This window comes from Cavia porcellus, unplaced genomic scaffold, assembly GCF_034190915.1.
Source record: "Cavia porcellus strain 051 isolate PalLab524CR breed Dunkin Hartley unplaced genomic scaffold, mCavPor4.1 scaffold_9, whole genome shotgun sequence".
Lineage (NCBI taxonomy): Eukaryota > Metazoa > Chordata > Mammalia > Rodentia > Caviidae > Cavia > Cavia porcellus.
Genome location: NW_026947492.1, coordinates 85,332,931 through 85,355,141, shown reverse-complemented (window position 1 = coordinate 85,355,141; position 22,211 = coordinate 85,332,931). Strand labels below are relative to the sequence as shown.

At 36.4% G+C, this 22,211-nt stretch overlaps 1 protein-coding gene across 4 annotated transcripts in view; it reads left to right on the top strand.

Annotated features, from left to right (window-relative positions):
- The window catches only part of Ano5 (anoctamin 5), a 73,967-nt gene that overhangs the window by 28,799 nt on the left and 22,957 nt on the right, over positions 1-22,211 (top strand). For all 4 annotated transcript variants that reach the window (XM_013147280.3, XM_063256781.1, XM_063256779.1 and 1 more), the window contains 8 exons: positions 326-610; positions 8,069-8,182; positions 10,775-10,890; positions 16,197-16,331; positions 16,684-16,789; positions 16,891-16,951; positions 17,304-17,455; positions 21,219-21,293. In XM_013147280.3, the coding sequence (XP_013002734.1) occupies positions 326-610; positions 8,069-8,182; positions 10,775-10,890; positions 16,197-16,331; positions 16,684-16,789; positions 16,891-16,951; positions 17,304-17,455; positions 21,219-21,293 (1,044 nt within the window). The remainder of the gene's footprint in view (positions 1-325; positions 611-8,068; positions 8,183-10,774; positions 10,891-16,196; positions 16,332-16,683; positions 16,790-16,890; positions 16,952-17,303; positions 17,456-21,218; positions 21,294-22,211) is intronic.

Genomic DNA, 22,211 nt, shown 5'->3' with positions numbered 1-22,211 from the left:
GTGTACCTTGAACCTGCACTGTATTCTTCAAGTTATGATCTCTTTGTTTCTGATTGTCTTTGTCTCTTTTTCTGTCTCTGTGTTTTTTCTCTCTCTGTCTTACACACATATATACATATGTCTTTGGGCATTTCACTTTCTAAATTTTTGCTGAAAACTCTTTAACACATTAAAAACTCTTCTAAATTTTTGCTGAAAACTCTTTAACACATTCATTTTCTAAATTTTTGCTGAAAACTCTGTGACACCTTTGAACATTTTTATAAGGCTTGCTTGTCTTTAATCAGCTCAGCAAGTTTTCTGTTCTCCGGCCTCTTTCATGCAGGACTCTGAGGATGGAAGAACTTACTTTGTCAAGATCCATGCTCCTTGGGAGGTACTAGCTACCTATGCAGAAGTGTTGGGGATCAAAATGCCTATTCAGGAGAGTGACATTCCCCGGCCGGAGCACAAGCCTTTTAACTGCATGCTCACACCTGTGAAGCTTCCCGAGAGTGTGAAGTATCCTCGTCCTGAATATTTCACTGTCCAGTTCAACAGACATCGCCAGGAGCTCTTCCTCATTGACGACAAATCAACCTTCTTCAAATCCTCATCGAGAAACAGAATTGTAAGTAGTAAAGAGCTGGGTCCCATCTCTCCAGTATGGCATGTGTGTCTTTTGTGCCTTTATTTCTGGGCATGAGCAACACAAGTCTGTAAGGTGTTCTTGTAGAGAAGTATTTGGTTGTGTTGAGCACACTGGAAAGTCTATGGGGTCCACTTAATCTGTTAATTTCGCTAATTCTCAAAATGTGGTTTAAAAATAAAAGGCTGGCCAGGGATTTAGCTTAGAGACAGAAGTGCCTGCCTGGCAAGCACAAGGTTGTGAGTTGAACCCAGGGATCTGTGCCCTGCAAAATGAGGTGACAGTGTTGATACAATAGTGTCAAAGATACCATGCAGTCCTAAAAGGCACTTAACTGAGGAGCAGAGGTTATTTTTTTAATTTTATATAAATTTAATAAATAGCATTTATACTTTTAAAAGCTGGTTTTATAATTTAACTGTGTATTGAGAAATATTGCTCATTCTAAGTAAAAATTGAATATTTTAAGCTTTTACATATGAGCAGACTTTGAGAAGCCCTGGAACTTTGCCTTTTCCTACTTCAAACTATATACAGCCTTTCAATAATAATATTTCCTATCCATTTGTAATCCTGGGTTCTGTATATTTCCTACTAAAAATCTCTCATCTAAAAATCAGTATTTCTTTATGCTTAGAGAATAATATCCATGTCATAGGTTATGCTCAGGAATAAACAAAATGTGAAAAGCTTTGGATAGCACCTGACTTGTATAAATAATTTCATTGTCAGTGTTATCACTATTGATCTGATGTCAGAAGAAAAATTTCTGGTTTCATGTTGCTCAAATACTGCATAAGTCATTTATTAATTCAACTATCTGTTTCCCAACAATCACAAGACTCTTCCCTTTAAAATTGTGTATAGTCTCTTTTCCTGAAGATTTTATTTTTCTCCTAGTTTCTAAATCAATATTTTAAAAATTCGCTGCAAGAATACTACATAAAATATATTTTCTAGAATTTTGATATAAAATAGAATGTATAAACTGTAAAAACTTTCATTTTTTCTCCTAACAGAATTAAACAACAAAAAAGCGTAAGAGGTAATCTTTAAGGAAATAACGAGTATATGACATACAGTCAGAAGATCTTGTGGCAAGTTATAACTCTGCTACTTTCTAAATGAGACAACTTTTGTAAGAGAGGAAACAACAATCTTGATGTTACAGCGGGACCTGGGTGAAACACGTGCTTCTTTAAGTCTGCTAATCAAAGACAAGTGCCTGCATAGGGCTGAATTATGGGTGTGATCTGTGATAGAAATATAACTATCTCCTTACCTCTTCTCGTTCCATATAAATAGTGGCAATACCGAGGCTAATTCATCATTTAATTTATAGAGGAGAAGTATTATTTGTCCTATTAGGAAGTCGTTTGGAAGATTAACATAGAAAAGTCCCTTTCCTCCTGGCTTCAACCAGGACATTGTAGTCTCTGTGTGTTCAAATGCAAAGACAAGGACATTGTCATTAGGATGGAGTTTTACTCATTTCAAAGCATCTGCCCATCCACCATAACATCTAACTTCCTTTTTCTCTTTATTTCTTAGGTAGATAGATAGATAGATAGATAGATAGATAGATAGATAGACAGACAGACAGACAGGCGGGCAGACAGGCAGGCAGACAGGCAGATAGGCTAAGGAATTTCTGTGTGTCTAAAGAGAGAAACAGGTAAGAAACAATCTCATCAGTTTAACTACAGAGATACAGAACTGGCTCTCATGGTACACCTAAGTCAGTTTCTGTCCATCCAAGTGGAACATTTTTTGTTGCTTAATACTAGTGTACTTCACTTGATTGTTTTCTGCTTAGTTGTGCTGCATAAATATTGCATTTTCTACAAGTTTCAAGTTACAACCACCCTATACCGAGAAATCCATTGGTGCTGGTTTTCTAAATTCACGTTTGCTTCATTTCTCTGTGATTTCAGTAATTCTTGCCATATGTCAGGCTTTTTCATCTTTATATTGTCTGTTATGTGTATCTGTGATTCGAGGTCTTGGATGTCACTATTGTAGTGCTGGGGGTACCACAGAGATTACTTCATTGATACACATGTGTGTGTCTGTTATGTGTATCTGTGATTCGAGGTCTTGGATGTCACTATTGTAGTGCTGGGGGTACCACAGAGATTACTTCATTGATACACATGTGTGTTCTGGCTGCCCACATCCACCATGGCCTCTCCTATTCCCTGAAGCAGTCTGGATTTCTTTAAATCTGGCCACTTACCGACCTTGCATTTACCTCTGCCTGCTCCAGTGAGAGGAACAGTGATGCCTCCCTGACTTTAAGTCAAAAGCTATAAATGACTGAACTTAGTAAAGAAGGCTCGGCAAAGCCCGAGACAGGCCAGAAGCCAGGCCTCCTGGACCAGTGGAACTCTCTATGTATGCAAAGGAGAAGAGCTACGATTCGGGAAACGTGAAGTGCTGCTCCAGTCAGCAGACAAGTGATAACAACTCAAAACCTCCTGATTGCTGGTTTGGGGAAAGTCCAAGTGGAAGATCCATGCAGCATCATTGTTTCCTGAAGGCAAAGCCAAACTGAGAGCAAGACATGCCCTGGAATTCCCTGAAAGATGAGAGAGCACAGGGAACTGTAAAGAAAAGCCTGAATCCAGCAGAGCTTCTGTAGGGTTTAGGGAAAGGAGGGCTCTCCATAACAAAAGTGCCGCCGGGGAGAGTAGCAGATGCTGATGAACAAATGCAGGAAGTACTTCATCCATAGGATGGGGCTTTGGATTTAGCTCAGTGGTATGAGCACCTACCTAGCAAGCACGAGATTGTGAGTTCAGTCTCTAGTACCAAAAAACAAAAACAAAAACCCAAAAGACCTAGCTCAGATACTAGAAGGAGGCGGATACTTTAAATGACAGAAATCTAACGTAGGTGATACAGCTTTGTATTGGAAGAAGACACCACCTAGGAGTTTGATAGATAAATCAGAGAAGACAGGGAGTCTTGAATCGTCGAAGGCAGACAGGCTCTCCATGAAGTGCTAATGCAGATTTAAAGCTGAAGACAGTGCTCACTTAGTGCTCTGAGCCTCCCAGAGCCCTGGTGACTTGCAGAAAATCCTTGCCTGTGTTCTATCAGTGGGAAAAAAAAGCTCCACTGTCTAACCTCTTGGTTTCCCTTGGCCACTGTGAGCGAGAAGTTATCGTCTTGGGTCACAGATCAAATTCGTAGCATAATTAAAATGTATAATTAGCAAAATTTCTTTTATTTTCAGGTATTTTTGTTATAGGGTTTTTAAGAAAAGACAGTAGCAGCCTGTGAGCTGCAGGTTGGACAAGCCTGCAATGTTTGAATATTTTCAACTGAATATTTTCAGACCATATTGCTCAGGTAAAACGAACAAACAAACAAATAGATCTCCAAAATATTTCTGATCATTGACAATGCATTAATAACCCCAGGGGCATAATGGAGAGGTACGAAGAAAACCCCATTTTCATGCTGGTTACCTGACATCCAGTTTTCATTCTTCAACCCAAGGAAAAAAGGGATGACTTGGTCTTCATGTTTATTATTTAACAAATACATCTTGTAAGACAATAGCTGCTAGACACAGTGATCCTTGTGATGGATCTGGGCAAAGTAAATTGAAAATTGTCTGAAGCAGACTCACCACTCTACGTGCCGTTTTGTTCCTGGTTCATGGGAGATCAAAACATGAACATTTATCAGGAGATCAAAGCGGCTGGTTCCTACTTTCAAGTAATTGCAGATGTATCTGATGTAGCAAGAGAACCAGAATTAAAAGTGAAGCCTGAGTTGGCTGTGGTGGTGCACTCCTATAATCCCTGCACTTGGGAAGCTGAGGCAAGAGGATCATTGCAAATTCAAGACCAGCCTGGGCTACCTGAACTATACAGCAAGACCCTGTCTGAAAAAGACAAAAAAAGAGAGAAAAAAGAAGTGAACCTTGAGAATGGGACTGAAGTGGTATAACAGTATGATGAAACGTTAACGGGAAAAAAAGAAGCAAGCTGTATCACAGACAGGTAGAAGCAAAATCCTGATGATTAATGTGATCATTACATGTATCTATCATGTACCAATAAAATAAAAAGAAAAACACACAAAAACCTTAATGGATGAAAAGTTGCTCCTTTTGGATTAATAAACTAGGTGCTTTATGGAGTTGGACACCACTCCTCTTGAAGATGCTGCTCACAAATTTGAGAGGACAATATATGATTTAGAATATTGCAGAAACTTATTTGATGAATCAGTAGTCAGGTTTGACAGTGGTGACTCTGGTTTTGTAAGATATTCTGCTCTAGGTAAAATGCGATCAAGAAGCATTACATGCTACAGACAAATCATTCCTGAAATAAAAAGTCCATCAAGCAATGAACTTAAGTTTCGTCTTATTTTTAGGGCTTGCCAGATCCAGCCCAATCTTCATCCAAGGCCACTCTGGTAGGTCAGGAGGTCAGTAGCCCTCAGCATGCAGGCAGACCAGATAGACCCTCTGCCAGCAAATGACTTCTTAGGACTCATATGATTGTTGGCCTTTTTATCATTATTTTTAATTAAGGTATATGCCTTGGTTGTTTTGGACACCCCACTATTGTACTAATGGACTGTTTTGTAGTGCAAACATAACTTCTGTGTGCACTGGGAAACAAAAGTTTTTGTAATCGACTTTATTGTGGTGGTCTGATCTTTATTGTGCAGTATCTCTAAAGTATGCCTGCAGTATTTTACTTTTTGTATTTTCAGCTTTTGTTGCTCAACCTGTAATTAATAATTCTTGTGCTTGGTAACAAACGGAAGTCAGTTTTTTACAATATGAGTATATATGGTCAGCCAATGTGCTGTAATTACTAAAAGCATTCAAATTCTGGGGGTTTTTTTGGTTTTTTTTTTTTTTTTTTTTGCTGGTGCTTTTTCATAACTCATGTATCTATTGCCTATCTAATTTTTTTAAAAAATTCAGAGCTTTGTCAAGGAGTAAAGATATTTATTTGGGAACAGATAGCAAAGCATTGCAATGGCAATCACATCTTCATGGCAAACTGTGGGTGTTTTCCATGAGTTTGAGGCCAGGGGCTCTTTCTAAAGATGAAAATGAAAAGAGTTATGTCAGATATTGTGAAACAATAATCATTGGCCACAGTGATTTAGCAAGTGTGGCATCACCCTGGGGTTGAAAACGCATGTGCTGGGCAGATGTTTTTATGGAAATTCTTTTTGTACAAGTTTGTGGCTGCTCTTCTGGAGGCTGATGGTCATAATGGTCTTTTGTGATATTCATTATGATATTTGTGGTATTTGTTATGAAGTCAACATATATAAGATCCTCTCTTTTATACCCTGTCACTTTTATGTACTTCTCATGTTTTTAGGGTTGACCAAAACAACTTCATTATTATTCTGAGAGTTTTCACATTTATTTTACACACTGTGTCCTGCAATGATCTATTCTGCTCTATTAATCTCTACGTCTTTTTGTCTCAGCTTACCAATGTTAACCTTTACCTGTGTTCTAAAATCTTAGAAAACAGAGACAGATAAATACCCTGTGTTTCTTGTTCTGTGAAACTCTTAGTGAAAAGAGCCACTCTTCTTCACACGACTTGTAGAATACTTACAGGCACTCCTGCCACCTCGCCAGCTTGACATTACAATGCCATTTAACATGTAGTCCATCCTGGTAATCATAATGTTTGATGATGTTAATCAACTATAAAAAACATATATGAAACATATCTTTATGTCATCTGGTAGTCCCACATATAGCTAAGTCCCCAAGCTAAACTACCACAGAGATATAGGGAAGATCCTAGCTTTCTGGATAACTATTTAAAATCTTAAGTTAAACTTTCCTGGGTTGTTAAACTAACAAGGCTTGTTCCATTTTTAAAAGGATTCCCACTCATCTCTTGGAAAGGGAGAAGGAACTTACAGTTAAAACTTCTCTAAAGGAAATACTTGGAGAAAAGGGAGAAGGGGGCTTCCCTTTGGGAGGTAGGCAAACTTTGCTTCTTTTACGCCTGTACTTTGCCTTACAGCATCTTTAGTAACTACTTGGTTACTAAAATAAAAGCCAAAATGATCCTTCCAAATACGCATTCTCTTTATTTCATCCAGCGGTGAGTTGCACTTTTCTCTCCTCTGATCCATCAAAGCTCTTGTTGGCTGCCTTGGCTACATTTTAAGTCAGCTCCTCTCACCCTGGTGGGGAATGGACTGTGACTCACCTTGCTGTGTGCTAGCACTGACCGGAGGGGTACTGCCCTCACACAGAAAGGGACATGGCCTGGCCCTCACCTACAAACAAGAGCCTTTCCTTGCTAACCATTCAGCTGTTTGCAGCTCTCCTGGCTCTTCCTCCTTTTGCTTTGGTTCCCTCTCTCTCACAACAGTTTTTGTAAGAAATTCTTTTCTTTTTAAAGCCAAATTGAGGTTTCTTTTTATTTGAAAATACAATACTTATTACTGTAGTTTATAGTGCATTTTTATAGCTGGTGGGGTAAATTTTCCACTTGGTAACAATCCACTTCAGAGTTGCTGTCTCTGAATTTCTTAAGCAGATACTCCAAAGTCTATAAAATGGTTTTTATTTATCACATTATTCATTAAATGAAAAGCTGTAAATAAGTTTCCTTCATTGAAATGGAATATTAAGATACCTTTAGGATGGATTAACAGGTTAGATAATAATCGTCTAAAGACAAAATCCATTCCACTCCACACTTTGGCAGATGAAATGTACAAGAAAAGTGGAAATAAGTGTTAAAGAAAGGCAAACTTATCTCAGATGGTGCTGAAAGTCCTCAGAACTTTGTCCTCAGAAAGGTTGAAATTCTGAACAGGTGCTGGGAGACAGGCAGCAGGTGAGGTCGAGTGGATAGAAGCACGGGTGCTGAGACACCACGGCCTGAACTGAGTGCAAGGCAAAAGGGATGTGGAGATACAAGGCATTGCTGAGTGGTCACAAGGATACAATAACCTGTATTCATAAATTTAACTCAAGATAATAGCCAGTAAAGGCCTCATATGATCATCAAATAATAAGTTGAAGAAATGCTCAAAACAGCACAGCTAAGTGTTAGTCCTGGCCGCCATTTCTCCAAGTGAACTATTCATTAGTGATGATTTGAGACTCCAACTCGAAACACTGATTATTGCTGGAGTTCTGGCATGAGAGGCTCACAGAGGAGCTGGAACAAGGGAGCAAAGGAACAGAGGCCCATCTGCCCTCACACCCACCGTTAGAATGGGGAGCTCTCAGAGCCGTGAGCTAAATTCCTGCATATGCCACGCAACCCCATGATTCCTTCTCCCCCCTAATAACGAAGGGAACCCTCCTTCTACAGTCATGCTCTGTGTCCACAGGCACAATGGACTTAGTGAAACCTGGCTAAAACCTAAAAGCATAAGAATCTGAATGGTGCTAGTGTCTCTGCATTTACCTTTCAGGTGTACTATATTCTTTCACGGTGTCCTTTTGGTGTAGAAGATGGGAAAAAGAAGTTTGGGATTGAAAGACTGCTGAATTCTAACACTTACTCATCTGCCTACCCACTCCATGATGTAAGTACAATTTCAACTGTGAACTGGCAGGCCCCCTTCCTTACATATTCAGGGAGCACCTTTTTGGAGAAATTAAATCTCTATTAGCATTCCCCATCCAGATGATTACTTCTTGCTCATGATGGAAAATATTCAAAGGACCTGTTTGTTCCCAACTGAAAATTTCACAAGTGATGCTGAAATACATGGTACTGTTTGCAATGAAGGTATTAAAAGTTCACTATTAAGTATTGCTGTATTTCATATTTCAGTTTTGAATCTATTTCAAAAATAATAACCACACTGAAAAATTTATAATATTTGAAATTTCTAAATGAATCCATCAACCAGGTCTTTTGTCATAAAGTTTTGAAACTCTAAATAATTTTAATTGCATGCATTTATTATATGATTTTAATTTCATCATTTGTATAATGTATATATCTACATATGCATTTCTTAGATGTTATTGTACAGAATTATAAGTAAGCTAGAAATTTCCTAGAAATAAAACATGAATATAAGTGCATTACAAATTAGAGATTTCAGTTCACCACAAACCATTCAGACTAACAAATGAGATTCAGAAGAATTTTTTCCTGGAGGCTGGAATATCATTGTACAAAAGTATTCAGTCTTGTAAGTTCTACAGAGTTGTGATTTTTTATGTGATGCACCCATGGGATCATACCTGGTATCCAAGGCTTTTCCTAGTTTTGCCTTTCTGGATAGTCAGTGTATGGATTCCATCATGCATTGCAGTAGAAATCACATGACTGAACATATAGGAAGTCATCCTTTAGATGCTTTGTTTCTTTTGTTTCAATTTTACTCTTTCTCACATATGAAGAGGTTTTTTGTTTTGTTTTTTTTTTTTTACAATATACTCTCATTGCAAAAGCACCCTCCTCAGCCATATAGGAGAGATGGTTGTTTCCATAGAATCAAGTGGCATTCATTGCCAGGTTTTTGCAGGAAATATTGTTGCAGTAGCTTCCAGAGGCTCAAATCTCACGGGTTTCCCTGGATTTAGAATACTGCCATTCTCTGTTAATAAAAATGAGGAGAACTGACTCTCAGTCAATATTAATTAGCCAATTATTATTACTATTGGTAACAGTAGTCAAACTCAGAACCTTGTGCTTGCCAGACAATCACTGTAGCACTGATCTTTACCCTGGCCCTAATTAGCTTATTAATTTTGATGCATTTTGAGTAGTAGAGTAGAATTTTTCAAAATCAGTAACTATTTTCAGTACAAGTATCAAGCTAGGTATACCTAACTTAAGTGTTAGAGAGACCAATCATTCCCCTTCTTCCTCTAATCTCATCCAACCCACATACATATTTTCCCCTTCAGGAAAGAAAAAAAAGCCTTAGGGAATCATGGATTCTAAATGATACTAGGCACATTCGTAGAGAGCTCTAAAGTAGATAAATAAACCCATTGGTGCACTTTATCTGCCAGTCTTCTTTCACAGCAGAGCTTACTCTTTGAAGATCGTGAGAATTTTTATTTATTTGTGTTGGAGCCTGTATTTCCTTCTTGCAGTGCAATATTGCGCAACCAAAGGTAAATTCTCAGCCACCCACAATTTTAACCTGTGCTTCTCAGTGTCACTAGTTACTCGTGTTCCTTGGAAACTCAGGGACACTCATTTGTCATTTGAGAAGGCTGTAACTTATAGCTAATTGTTCTCCTCTCTTATTTTTGCCTTTGTCTCTTCTGAAGGCAAATGTAGGAAACATAATTTCCCTTATCTGCTTGATAAGTGCTTTTCTACAAGATTCTCAAATACATTACTCTTATTTTTTAAAAAATTCATTTTTCAAGATTCAGTGGAACTGGCTGCAGAAGAATGAAGTTGGAAGATACATTATATAAAATTTTATACCTTATAAAGTTTCACATTTTACGCTGGGTATTCTTAGAGGTACCTTTAGCAGTTCACTTGTCTACACAAATGAAAATAATCTATAAAGTAGCTACTATGTACATGGTACATATATATTAGACAATGAAAGGATGTGGATACAGCTGCTCATTACCTAACCATGAGCAAAGAATTACATAAAAAAAAAATAATGCTGATGGCTCTCAAGTGATAAACTGTGCTGTAAAATTTTGAGTTTGTTGGGAAATGGGGAGCAATAAGGACCCATGAGTAAAGGCAAGTGTTTCTTTCTGTTATACCTGTATGCCTTGTATCCACTACTTAAATTCTCTAAAGATTTAACTTTTCTATCTATAAATTAAAATTGCTGGTATATTTCTACAGCCTCAGCCAGCTCCATAGTGACACCACTCTCTGAGCTGGAAATGGCATTTGCAAATTTCATTGGGAAAGAAGGGACACTCTGGGCAGAAGGAACGAGCTAAGCAAAGGCAAAGTCTCAACCTTTAACTTGAACTTTTAGAAAATTGTTACGAACTGAGTAAATCACTATGAATAGAGTTTTTGATAGATTTCACATGATGAATGATAAAATATTAATATTAAAAAGGGGATTATCCTGGCCCACTAGTACTCTTTAAAAAAAGGAAAGAGTGCTCATTTACTTAACTTTTATTTTTGTCTTTGTCCTTGTTATTGTCTCCTTGAATATTTATAGGGCCAGTACTGGAAGTCATCAGAACCTCCAAATCCTGTCAATGAAAGGCACATACTGTATAAGAACTGGGCTCGATTTTCCTACTTTTACAAGGAGCAGCCTTTGGATTTGATTAGGTAAGTTTCTTACACAAGATCATACTAATTCAAATTTGACGTTATTCTTATTCAGCATGGCGTCATATTGTTATTTTTTACTGCCATTTTCAGTGACTACATTCTACATTTTCTCTGTTCCCTATGTATACAATGATCAATATTTTACTAGGGAGCAGAAAATTACTGTCCAGATCTCTGAGAGGGAACAGACACAGCAAGATGGTTTAGAGTCTAGGCCTTAGCGTTTTACCAGATTGACTTCTGAAAAGCTTCTGAAATATAAGTTCTGCCTCTCAAAAGTTGTTCAAATGTGGTCACTTTGCTTACTTGCTCTCTGTAAGATGGAAATGATATTAGTGCTTTCATTTGGGCATTATCTGATAACTAAGGAAGATGTGTGTATTTTGTCTCTATTAGTTTTGTTTTTCATTTAGAGTGCAAGAATTTAGAACGTAGGAGAAAAGCAGTACATTAATATTTGTCCATGTGATGATCTCAGAGAGCTGGAAAATAATTTGTTTTGTAACCTTAATTCTTTAGGGTTTTGTTGAGGAAAAGATAAATACTGTTTTTATCTCAAAAATACATGAATAATATATATTATGAAACATATCTGTATATTTTTATCTGAAATATATATGCATAATATACTATGAAATATATCTTTGCATATCAGTTTTTATATGAACCATACATTCATAGCATGTATGAGTGTATATGATATTAAGAGACTTTCACTGCGATTTTGGTAAAGGAACTATTAAATTGCAGACCGCTTGCTCCTAGAGGCTGTTGTATTATTCGCATTTACTCTTGCACTGCTGTGTTTGTACAGCAGTATTTCAGCACCCAATTTTTGAGACTGATTTTGGTTCATCCACACAACACATTGAAATGTCGACAATAGGAACAGTGTAAGGCAAATAAGAGACATCTAAAAACGAAAATCCTCACTAGTTTAGATACTGATGTTTTCTAAGTCGTTATGAAAATTCTTTTGCTTGGCTGCCTGTTTCAATTCTTTTATGTAACTGAACTTTAATTCTTAAGTTACAAAACATCAAATTTATAAAAAGATGTAAGGAATAGTGAAATATGCAAACTTTTAAGTGGAAAATCCACCTTCATTGAACACCAAAGAAGAAACATCTGGGAGTAAGTCTAGGAGTATCCACTAAGATTTTGGTGCTTGCACAAGAGAAATGATACACAAATACAGTTTGCCAAGAGCATGTTAGATGTTTGTATTAGACACTTATTAACGTAATTGTTTGATAAAGTAGCTGTCATAATTTTTGACATCTTTCCTTTTTTCACTATGTACATTATGTGTATCTTTTTCAGTAAACATATCAAGATCTGTCTCCTACTTTTGGAAAACAATGTAGAATCTTACTAATTTCTAGACATTTATTAGGGTTCTTTGTGTTTTGAGACAGGGTCTCGCTATGTAATTTAGGCTGGCCTTGAACTCACTGTGTAGCCTGCTGTGTGACCTTAAACTCACAGCATCTTCCTGCCTCAGCTTCCCAAGTGCTGGAATTACAAGCGTGTGCTACCATGCCTGGTTCCATTTATTAATTTTTCTATATACAAATAGTGGGATGTCCCACATTTTTAACTATTGTGTTTAGTGTTGGCAAGAACATCAGTAGGTATTTTGCTGTTGGAGAATATTTTTTGCAGGATATTTTCAAACAAATAAAGTTGTCACAATGGATGTTTGCATCTTTTGCATTATTCAAAATGTATTGCACCATTTGTTCACCCAATATTACTCACCTGTCTACTGTAAGTGTACAATGCTAAATATATTTGTCAGAAGTTGGTTTTCATAATCCCGGTACACAGAAGCATTTCATCTCAAGTCAGCAGGGAGTATCTGGAATAACTGGAATATTTGCAAATTTCCTTTTACTGCAAAGACAAAGCTCAGATACTTCATGGGATAACAAATATGTAGCTTAAACAATAATTTTAAAAATGTTTCATCCTTTTCTTATATTGGAATTCCATGTATAACAAGTTATCCTATGTTTCAGTTTCAACCATGGAATTAATTTTTGAATAAATGTTTGGAGAAGAAAAGCTAATGTAAATGAGTAAAAACAGTGTAAACCTTTAAGTAACTGAAAAAGCGTAAGAGAAAATATTACATTCACAGTGGCAGCAAATGCAGAGAAGAGCCACTGTGGGGAGAATTTGTCTACAGTGGTTACGGAAGAGAATAACTTTATTCTTAAGACTGAACAGTGAAGGGCTGGGGTTTTGGCTCAGTGCATAAGTGCCTGCCTGGCAAGCACGAGGTCAATGAGTTCGATCCCCAGTACCACAAAAAAAAAAAAAAAAAAAAAAAAAAAAAAAAAAAAAAAAAAAAAACAGTGAAATGTTTAGTATTTCACTGTCTGTACAGGAACACAGTATATTCAATTTGTTTTCAAAAGGGGCAGGAAGGAAGAGAGAGAGAGACAGAGACAAAGAGAGGATGCAGATGTAGCAAAATGTTTACAATTAAAGAATCAAAGCATCTGTGGACTTTCTTTGAATTATTCTTGCAAACTATTGGATATTTCAAACAATTTACAAATGAAGACTGAAAAAGGGGAAGCTCAGAAATAGATCCACACCTTCATGATCAGTTAATTTTCAATAAATATACCTGGTAACTCAGTGAAGGAACTACAGCCTCTCATTCAATGATGCTGGCTCACATGTGTTATCCATAAAGCAAACACCAATACTGACCCTTTCCTGTAGAAAACTTTAATGTGACGTGGATCAGATTATAGGAAATAAAACTGCAAAGACATTTAAAAGAACATGGAGGAGAAAACTCTAAATGACCTTGGGTTCTGTGTGATTTTCTCAGATAAGACAGGGGGAAAAAACACAACAAAAATTGATACATTTGATTTAAACAAATTCAAAATGTTTGCTTTTTTATGAGGCAGTTGCAAAAATCAAACAACAGACTGGTAGAATATATTTGTAGCTTAAATGACTTTTATTTAGATTATATAAGGAACTCTTGTAACTCAGTAAGGTGACAAAAGAGTTTAACAATGCATGAAGAATTGTGAGATAGTTTCACCAAAGAACTATGTTTATAGGTGACCAATAAGCATATGAAAGTTTCAATAATATTATTTACTAGGGGAATAAACGTGAAAATGTTGTTTAGATACCATTATACCTCTGCCAGGAAAGCGAAAATCAGGAAGACACATGACAGGAGACGCTGGTGGCAGAGTGGAGCTCTTGGAATCTGTCACATGCTGCTGGGAGGACATTATGTTCCAGCAAGTTTACACAGCAGTTTGGCAGCTTCCTATAAAGTTAAATGCCTGCTTTCCTTGTGATCCTGCAGTTTCATTTGCAAGTGTTTAACCAGAAAAATGAAGCGTTTGTGCCCAGAAACATATGTTCATGGAAATTTAGGAATAATAAAACCTTAGAAACAAGGCAAATTCTTGAACATAAGACTACATAACAAATTATCTTACATCCCAACAAAAAATTTTTCAGAATTAGAAAAACGAATAAGGGAACTGAAGATCATTATGCTAGAAAAAATAAGCAACTGACAAAAACATACACTGCATTTCTATTTAAGAGTATTCTGGAAAATGCAACACTGTAGGGGCGAAATTTGAATTGTACTGAGCCAGGACTCGATCTGGAGGAAAGGGTTAGTGACATCTGTGCAAGGGAAGGTTATGAAGTGATACAAGAGCTGCTCATGTGACTGGAATGGTGGTTCCATGAACTTTGGCTTTGAACTTACTGAATCATGCACTTAAACCAAGTATATTTTTTGTATCTGATTATATTTCAGTTTATTGCACCAGGGAAAATAAAAATAAAGGTGTCTCTTAGAATTTTCCACGTGGGATAGGAAAGCTGCTGGGATATGGTTAGGACACCCAGCGAGTGAGGATGAAGCCGAGGGCCTGGGGAGTTGTTGAAATCTCCACCAATGATATCGAGAATCTTATCTGAGGTACTGGTGACAAAAAGAAAAAGAAACTGCAGAATAGGAAAAAATTTTTTACTTCATCTCTGGGTCCTAGTGGATATTAAATATGTACAATAAGGAATTAAAAATTCTTAAATGTTACATATTTCACATTATCTCTATACCAAAATTCAATTCCACCTCCACATATCTTTGATTTTTTTCTGTTTTCTGGGCACTGATCACTACCAAAATTGCTATCTACTGGCATTTCAGTTTTCAATTTTACATACACTTTCAGTTCCTTTATTTTCTTTCCATTTTGATAGTTTCATATAATTTTATTTCAATATCATCTATTTTGCACTTCTTAATGCCTAAAAATGAAATAGATATATTGCTGCATAGTTATGTAGAATAAATATATTTACAGCAACTATAATACTTTTATAATATTAAGATAATATAATAGCAAAGTTAAATGCTTCTTGTTGAGAAACATTTGTTTGGTATCACCTTATGTAAAGCACGTGTGGAAATTACAATTTAATATTAAGCGTTTCATCAAAGTATATAATATGCTATTAGAACTCAAAAGAAATTCATCTCTGCTGTGCATGAAACTGGGAAGTCTCACAATTTTGATTAGCTGGCCTCTATAGCAATGAAGAGGGATGAACCAGTTTAATTCAATAAAACCTGGTTTTCTGAGACAGAGAAAACTACATTCTCAGGTTCCTAAAAGGAACTCAGTTTTAAAAAAAAATTGCATTGTAGGGGAACATTTATGCTCATTAACTCAGTCGCTTCTCAACAAATGCTGAGCTGCGTATTTTAAAGATTCTTCACTTACTCATTTATAATGTCTTTTCATGACTGATGAATAGCAAAGACTAGGAGTAAACTGAGATTCATAGGAAGAGCCTGGTCAAAGTGCCTTCTTCAGTTTTAGAAAGAAAAGGAAAGAGAAAAAACGTGCAGGTTATGACTGTAACCTTGATGCCTTTCATTTACTAACCAAAGTTGCATTTCAGAACATTCTGTAGTTTATTTCAAAATAATTCTACTTTCTTCAAACTCAAGATGCTCTTCAGACTTACTTTCCCAAATTTAAATTCCATTCAAGGGCTTCTCCTTTACGCTAATCTTTTAAGTCTTACAACTATTCTTATACTATGGGATAAGTATCGTTCTGTGGTTCGTTATGTGGAAAGTGGAGTCCAGAGAGGTGAGTAAGTTTACCAAAATTACACGACCAGAAGGCAGTGAATCCAAAATTAGAACACATGTCTTTCTAAACACAAAGCTAAGGCTCCTTGCATGAAAGCATTCTGCTAACTTCAGATTCTATTTTCACTCTCTTTTACAGGGATTATTATGGAGAAAAAATTGCTATCTACTTTGTCTTTCTTGGTTTTTACACAGAGATGCTGTTCATTGCAGCTTTGGTTGGCTTAGCTTGCTTTATTTATGGCTTACTATCAATGAACAATAATCCCAGCAGGTAAGGATGGTATGATATCCACAGAAAACATCTTTATCTTATGCTGAGTCTATTATTATTATTTCCTTGACATTTGGCTGGTGTCTATGTCAGTAAATAATTGATATTTCTGAGGATAAGATAAACACACCAATTTTCTCTCATTGAGTGCTTTATGAAAAATCTCCCTTGAATAATGAGCTGTGAAAATGTGATCCTGAAAATATGCCTTGACGCCCTCTAGAAACTACAGCTTTCTGTCTCCTTCCACTACATGTGAGAAGCTATAAAACAGTTGTCCTGATAAGAATAAGCTTAGATTTTCATCTCCAGCCTCACCACATCTGAAACACCTTCACTCTTCCTTGGGTAGCATGGAAATCTGCGACCCTAACATTGGTGGTCAGATGATCATGTGCCCACTCTGTGATCAAGTGTGTGATTACTGGAGACTCAATACCACCTGCTGGGCTTCAAAGGTAAATATACCTGGTGGTACCCTGAAAAGACTTGCAATGTCCCTTCTTTTGCACTGTGTTGGATATTAAGTGTCTCTGTGTTGTTACTGTTATTTTTACAGTTCGCCCATTTGTTTGATAATGAGTCAACAGTGTTCTTTGCAATATTCATGGGAATATGGGGTGAGTATGGTCCCATCAAAATAGCTTTTTAAATATTATATGCTATGTGGTTCATCCTAAAAACATACTCAGGTGGCATATTTTACACTCTGAAGGCAGAGTTAGGTCACTGTGTCTTTGCTTGCGCCACTGTGTAAATGTTGTGTAGGGATTATTTGAATGTCATTACCTACCATTAGGGGAACATTAATAATTGGCCATTTCATTGTCTATGACAAAAAAGCTCCCTAAATAATAGGGGCCCCTCGACAGCCAGAATGATTGAGGAAAGAGGCAGAGGAAGTCGTTTTCTCGTTAATCTCTCTCTCCATCTCTTGACCGTGTTTGTTTTCATGCATTTCCTCACCTCTAGTCACACTGTTTTTGGAGTTTTGGAAACAGCGCCAGGCCAGGCTGGGGTACGAGTGGGATCTGGTGGACTTCGAGGAGGAGCAGCAGCAGCACCAGCTGAGACCCGAGTACGAAGCCATGTGCAAGCACAGGAAGATGAATGCAGTGACCAAGGTACGTGGGGGGCTGTGGCACAGGCCCCAACTTTTAATGGGCATTCTGTCATAGGTTGCTTCTCAGATCATGCTGTCCGTTTTCATTTGCCTTTAAGATACTCCCCGACGTGTGAACTATTCAGACAGCCTTACTTGTTTCTTTATCTATACATATACTCTTACATGTATATATGAGAAAAATTTCAAACACCAGTACAGACAAAAGTACACTGCAATCAACACTCTAAATACACCCATTACTCAACTTCAGTCTTTTTAATTTCATGGAAAGCCTTTTTCATTGATACCCTGCAGCTTTCTGCCCATAAATTAGTTTAAAGCAAATACAACATCTGAGAATATATGAAACATTTAGCTTTAATAAGAGATCAAGGAAAGTCCTGTGTACGCTGTTGGCTGCTTTGTCTGTAAATACATAGACATGGAAATGGAAAGGATGCTAATTTAGTGAAAAAATAAAACAGTAGTTGTACCAAGTGGGTTTATAAATGAATGCTTTATTAGAGCCAGTTCTGTTCATGCCGTCTCTTCTTTGTATTGATCATGTTGGGAACGTGATTGAATTAGTAAAGATGGAAGACTGTGTGTGAGACCTTGTCTCTCTCTCTCTTCTTTTTCTTCCATTCTTTTTTTAATTTTTAGTGTGATTGAAATCAAAGCCTTTGCACTGAACTATATCCTCAGTCCTTTTTATTTATTTTTTTTTTTCGTGAAATAAGTTCTCACTAAGATTCAACATTCAAGAATCCTAAACTAGAAAACTAACTACTTTCTTTTTTTTTTGGTACTGGAGATCGAACTCAGGACCGGCACTTGCAAGGCAGGCCCTTATGCCGCTGAGCTAAATGCCCAGCCCACTAACTACTTTCTTGACTGAATCATTTAACTTCTTGATAACCAAATTTTCTTACGTGAAAGTGTGAGTGCTTTCAAAGCACAGAGCCTTAGCTGTGTGCTCTTAGAGTCTCTTATTTTTCCCTAAATAGGAGTCTCTGTGTTAACCGCTCCTGTTGAAAAGGATGGAAGGCGACCCTGGCAGCCACGTCTGCAGTCCCAGCATTCTGGGAGGCAGAAGCAAGGAGGTCACAATATCTAGCCCAGCCTGCCCACCTTAGCAACTTAGTGAGACCCTATTTCAGACTTATGCATTTGTACCTGCTCTCAATAATGACTGTAACCTGTATGTACTATAAACATGTACTAAAAAAATTAAAATAAAAAAAAAATACTTGAAAAGTACTGGGGTCATAGATCAATGAAAAGGACTTGGTTTCAATCCCCAATCCAGGAAAACAACAACAACAAAAAAAGAAAATATTTTTCAAACACAATCTTTTCTCTGTTCAAAACACTATTCTTATAATCAACACTCAAAACTTTTTTTACAGTTTATACATTCACCAAAAGTTTAAATTTTCCTCTTACTCCAGAGAGAATGGCTGTCTTTAAGAAGTAATAACCAGTGCTGGTGAGGCTGCAGGGAAAAGCAACGCTACAATATAGTAGGCATGTAAACTTAGGTAACAGTTGTGGAACTCAGCATGGAAATTCCTCAAAAAGTTTACCAACTCCTGTCAGTGAATGTAATTGCTACCTACTGCAAACATGTACAAATAAAATAAAGTAAATAAGCCTAAAATGGGTGAAACTACAAATTTCACTTGACCCAACAAATTCCCTTCTATTTTCTCAAGGAGTTAAAGACATATTACAGTGATATATACATGTACATGTTTATAGCAGTCCAACTCGAAAAAATTAAGTCTTGGAAGTGGCTAATATGTCCATCATCAGATGAACAAATGAAGAAATAGTAGTATTTATTCACAGTATAGTACCTCTTAGCCATAAAGAATAAACAAGTCATTTGAAGGAAAACGATGAAGTAAATCAAACACACAAACTTAAATATCCATGATTTCTCTTACAAGAGAAACTCAAAACATAAATAAAGAGGAAGATACAAAACAGTAGGAAAAAGGGAAATAGATCTTTTGCAGTGAGAAGGAGACCAAGACATAGGTGGAAGTGGAGGTGATGGGGGAAGAAAAAAGCATTAAACGTGTCCTGTATGTGTATCACCTGCCTAAGTGTATACACTAAAAATACGTAGTAATATACACTGTAAAAATTAAAAAATAAACTTCATTGGAAGACACAAATCAAATCAATAAGGGAATAAAGGAGACGAACCTCAGAAAACACATCAACTATGCGAATGTTAGTTTGAAATTATAAAGAATATTGACAGGAACATGATATAGTGTTTATTCCTATTTCATGATACAAAAAAGAAAATGCAAGCAAGCTTCTTGCCTTTGCCAAAAATTTAACATGAGAAAAGGAATATTAAATGTTTTCTTTTGGAAATAGTTGAAAAGCAGTTACTATTGATTTGCTGTGTACATTCATTTCACTTCACCTTCACCTTGGTTTGTAGATTGTGAAATCAAGAGGCAGGGCTTTGTTTTTGTTTTTCTTTTACCGGTTTTTAGGTGTTTGAGTACCAAAAGAATTATCATATGCTTTTGGCACTATAAACACACTTATGCACAGACAGACATATGCATATATATATATATATATATATATATATGCTCAAATGTGCGTTAACACATGTACATTGTATGCCTATGCATGAAGAGTTGTACAAAAAATCACATATGTACAGACATACATATTCTGATATTCTGTAATCTTATGGACAACCTATGCTACCTTTAAGATTTCTGTTTGCCTTCAGTGTACACTGAAGTCTCCTAAATTGTGAAATCTTACATTTGGAAGAATTTCATGCTTTATATTTCTCTGGCAGCTTTTAGTAATGCATAGCTGTTTTATTTAATAATCAAATTTAGATTCCTTTGATGCAGAGAATAATGCTAGCAACCTAAAATTAATGTCTTCCGTGAATAACTTTAAGCCTGAATGTAGGAACATCTGATCAGCTGCTGAATTACGGGGAAGAGCAAAGTTTACCCCATAAATATAAGGAGCACATCCCAACTTAATATACATTTAAAAGAGCATGGCATTTATTACAACTCAATGAGATAAAAATTTAGTTTTTTAAATCATGTCTACTTAAATAGCAACAGTGAGGTTTTGATCTCTCCATGAAGCTGTGAGCAGGAAGTCGTATGCATCCCTGTATGTTTTGTCATGTGTAAGCTACTGCCTCTACCTTCTTTCCTAAAAAAGGAAGGAAAAAGAAAAAGTTTATATATATACATACACATATATATACACACATATATACATGAGATAGCTAAGATGACTATACTGCTAGTTCTATTAGCTCTTGGAAAAGAACAGTTAATACTCATACGATTAGATCAACTTTACATGTCTATATCTGGGAATCTAAGCAACTCTTTTGAAGATAACAATATGCAATATAACAACCACTGTTAAATTCCTATCATGTTGCTTTGAAAGCCTATATTGTTATTATTTTGAGTTTGTTATTGTTGTCTCTTTTGCTTTTCACTTTTCTTTTCTGCGTTTTCTGCCATCGTTTAAGTACTAAAATTAAAAATGAAATTAAAATCTCCCCATCTTTTAAGTAATAAAATTTTAAAAAAAGATATCTCCTCAAGGGGGCTGCATAGATTCTACCTGGAGAAGAAACCAGTTTTAGAATGTTTGAATGCCGAACAAGGAGCCCCTGGCGATGTTTCAAATTGCCCTGCCCCTGCTGCTCTGAGTACTGACTTGGAGGGCATGTGGTGAATCCTTCTGTGATTTCTTTCCTACTACAGGAGATGGAACCTCACATGCCTCTGTTTCGTCATATTCCATGGTACTTCTTATCAGGAGCCACGGTGACATTGTGGGTGAGCATTTCTTTAAAAAATCCTACCGGGGCTTTAGCAGGGATTCAGTCGTGCAGAGTGATCCAGCAGCTTCATTGGCAGTGTCTCTGGAATCTTCCTCCTCCTCATTGGTCTTTTGATCTTGTCTTACACTTATATAAAATAAGCTGTAAGTACAAGGATTTTCTAGAATTTGACTTCAGGGAATGATCTAGAGGAACAGGAGGATATTTTATCTCACAGCCTGTTTCTTCTCATCTCACAACATTTTTCTAATTAAGCGATAACTTGAAACCAGAATAGCAAAGTTATTTTCATTGCAGACTGTGGTCAGGTTTAAAAGAATCATTCATTTGTCTTTATCATCATCTACTTAAAATATCTGCACAAATGAATAAGCAGTGCATACTATTAAATTTCATTCTCTTGCTGAAATAAACAGAAAATGTGTCTTTTTCTAATTGAAGTATTAAGTTAATATATTCTGTTGTGATGGAGTCAGTTTTTCTGCAGGCCTTTTTGTCAATATATTTCTGTATCACCACTTGGAAAGTGCCTTTCCAAATTTGAGCCCTTCATCTGTAATTTTAAGAAAGAACCTGTGTGACCTTCTGAGGGGTTAGTATGTGAAAGTATAGATAAATTAATGAAAGTTTTTCAAATGGGAAAAGAATAAGCATTGGCAGAAATAGGGAAAAATGGGAGAAGAAAGAGACAAAAAAAGAATTAAGGTGTGTTGGGTTTATGTAGGAACTCCCCACAATAAATGCAATCACATATACTACAAACATAAGCAAGCAAAAATATACTAATAAAGAAATAAAATTATATGTAAAAAACTAACAGTTGTAGATTGTAGTTCAAATCCCTCAAGGTATACATGTTTTACTTTTAACACATCTTGCTAAAGTTATTATTTGTCTATTTTAAAAACGCTTG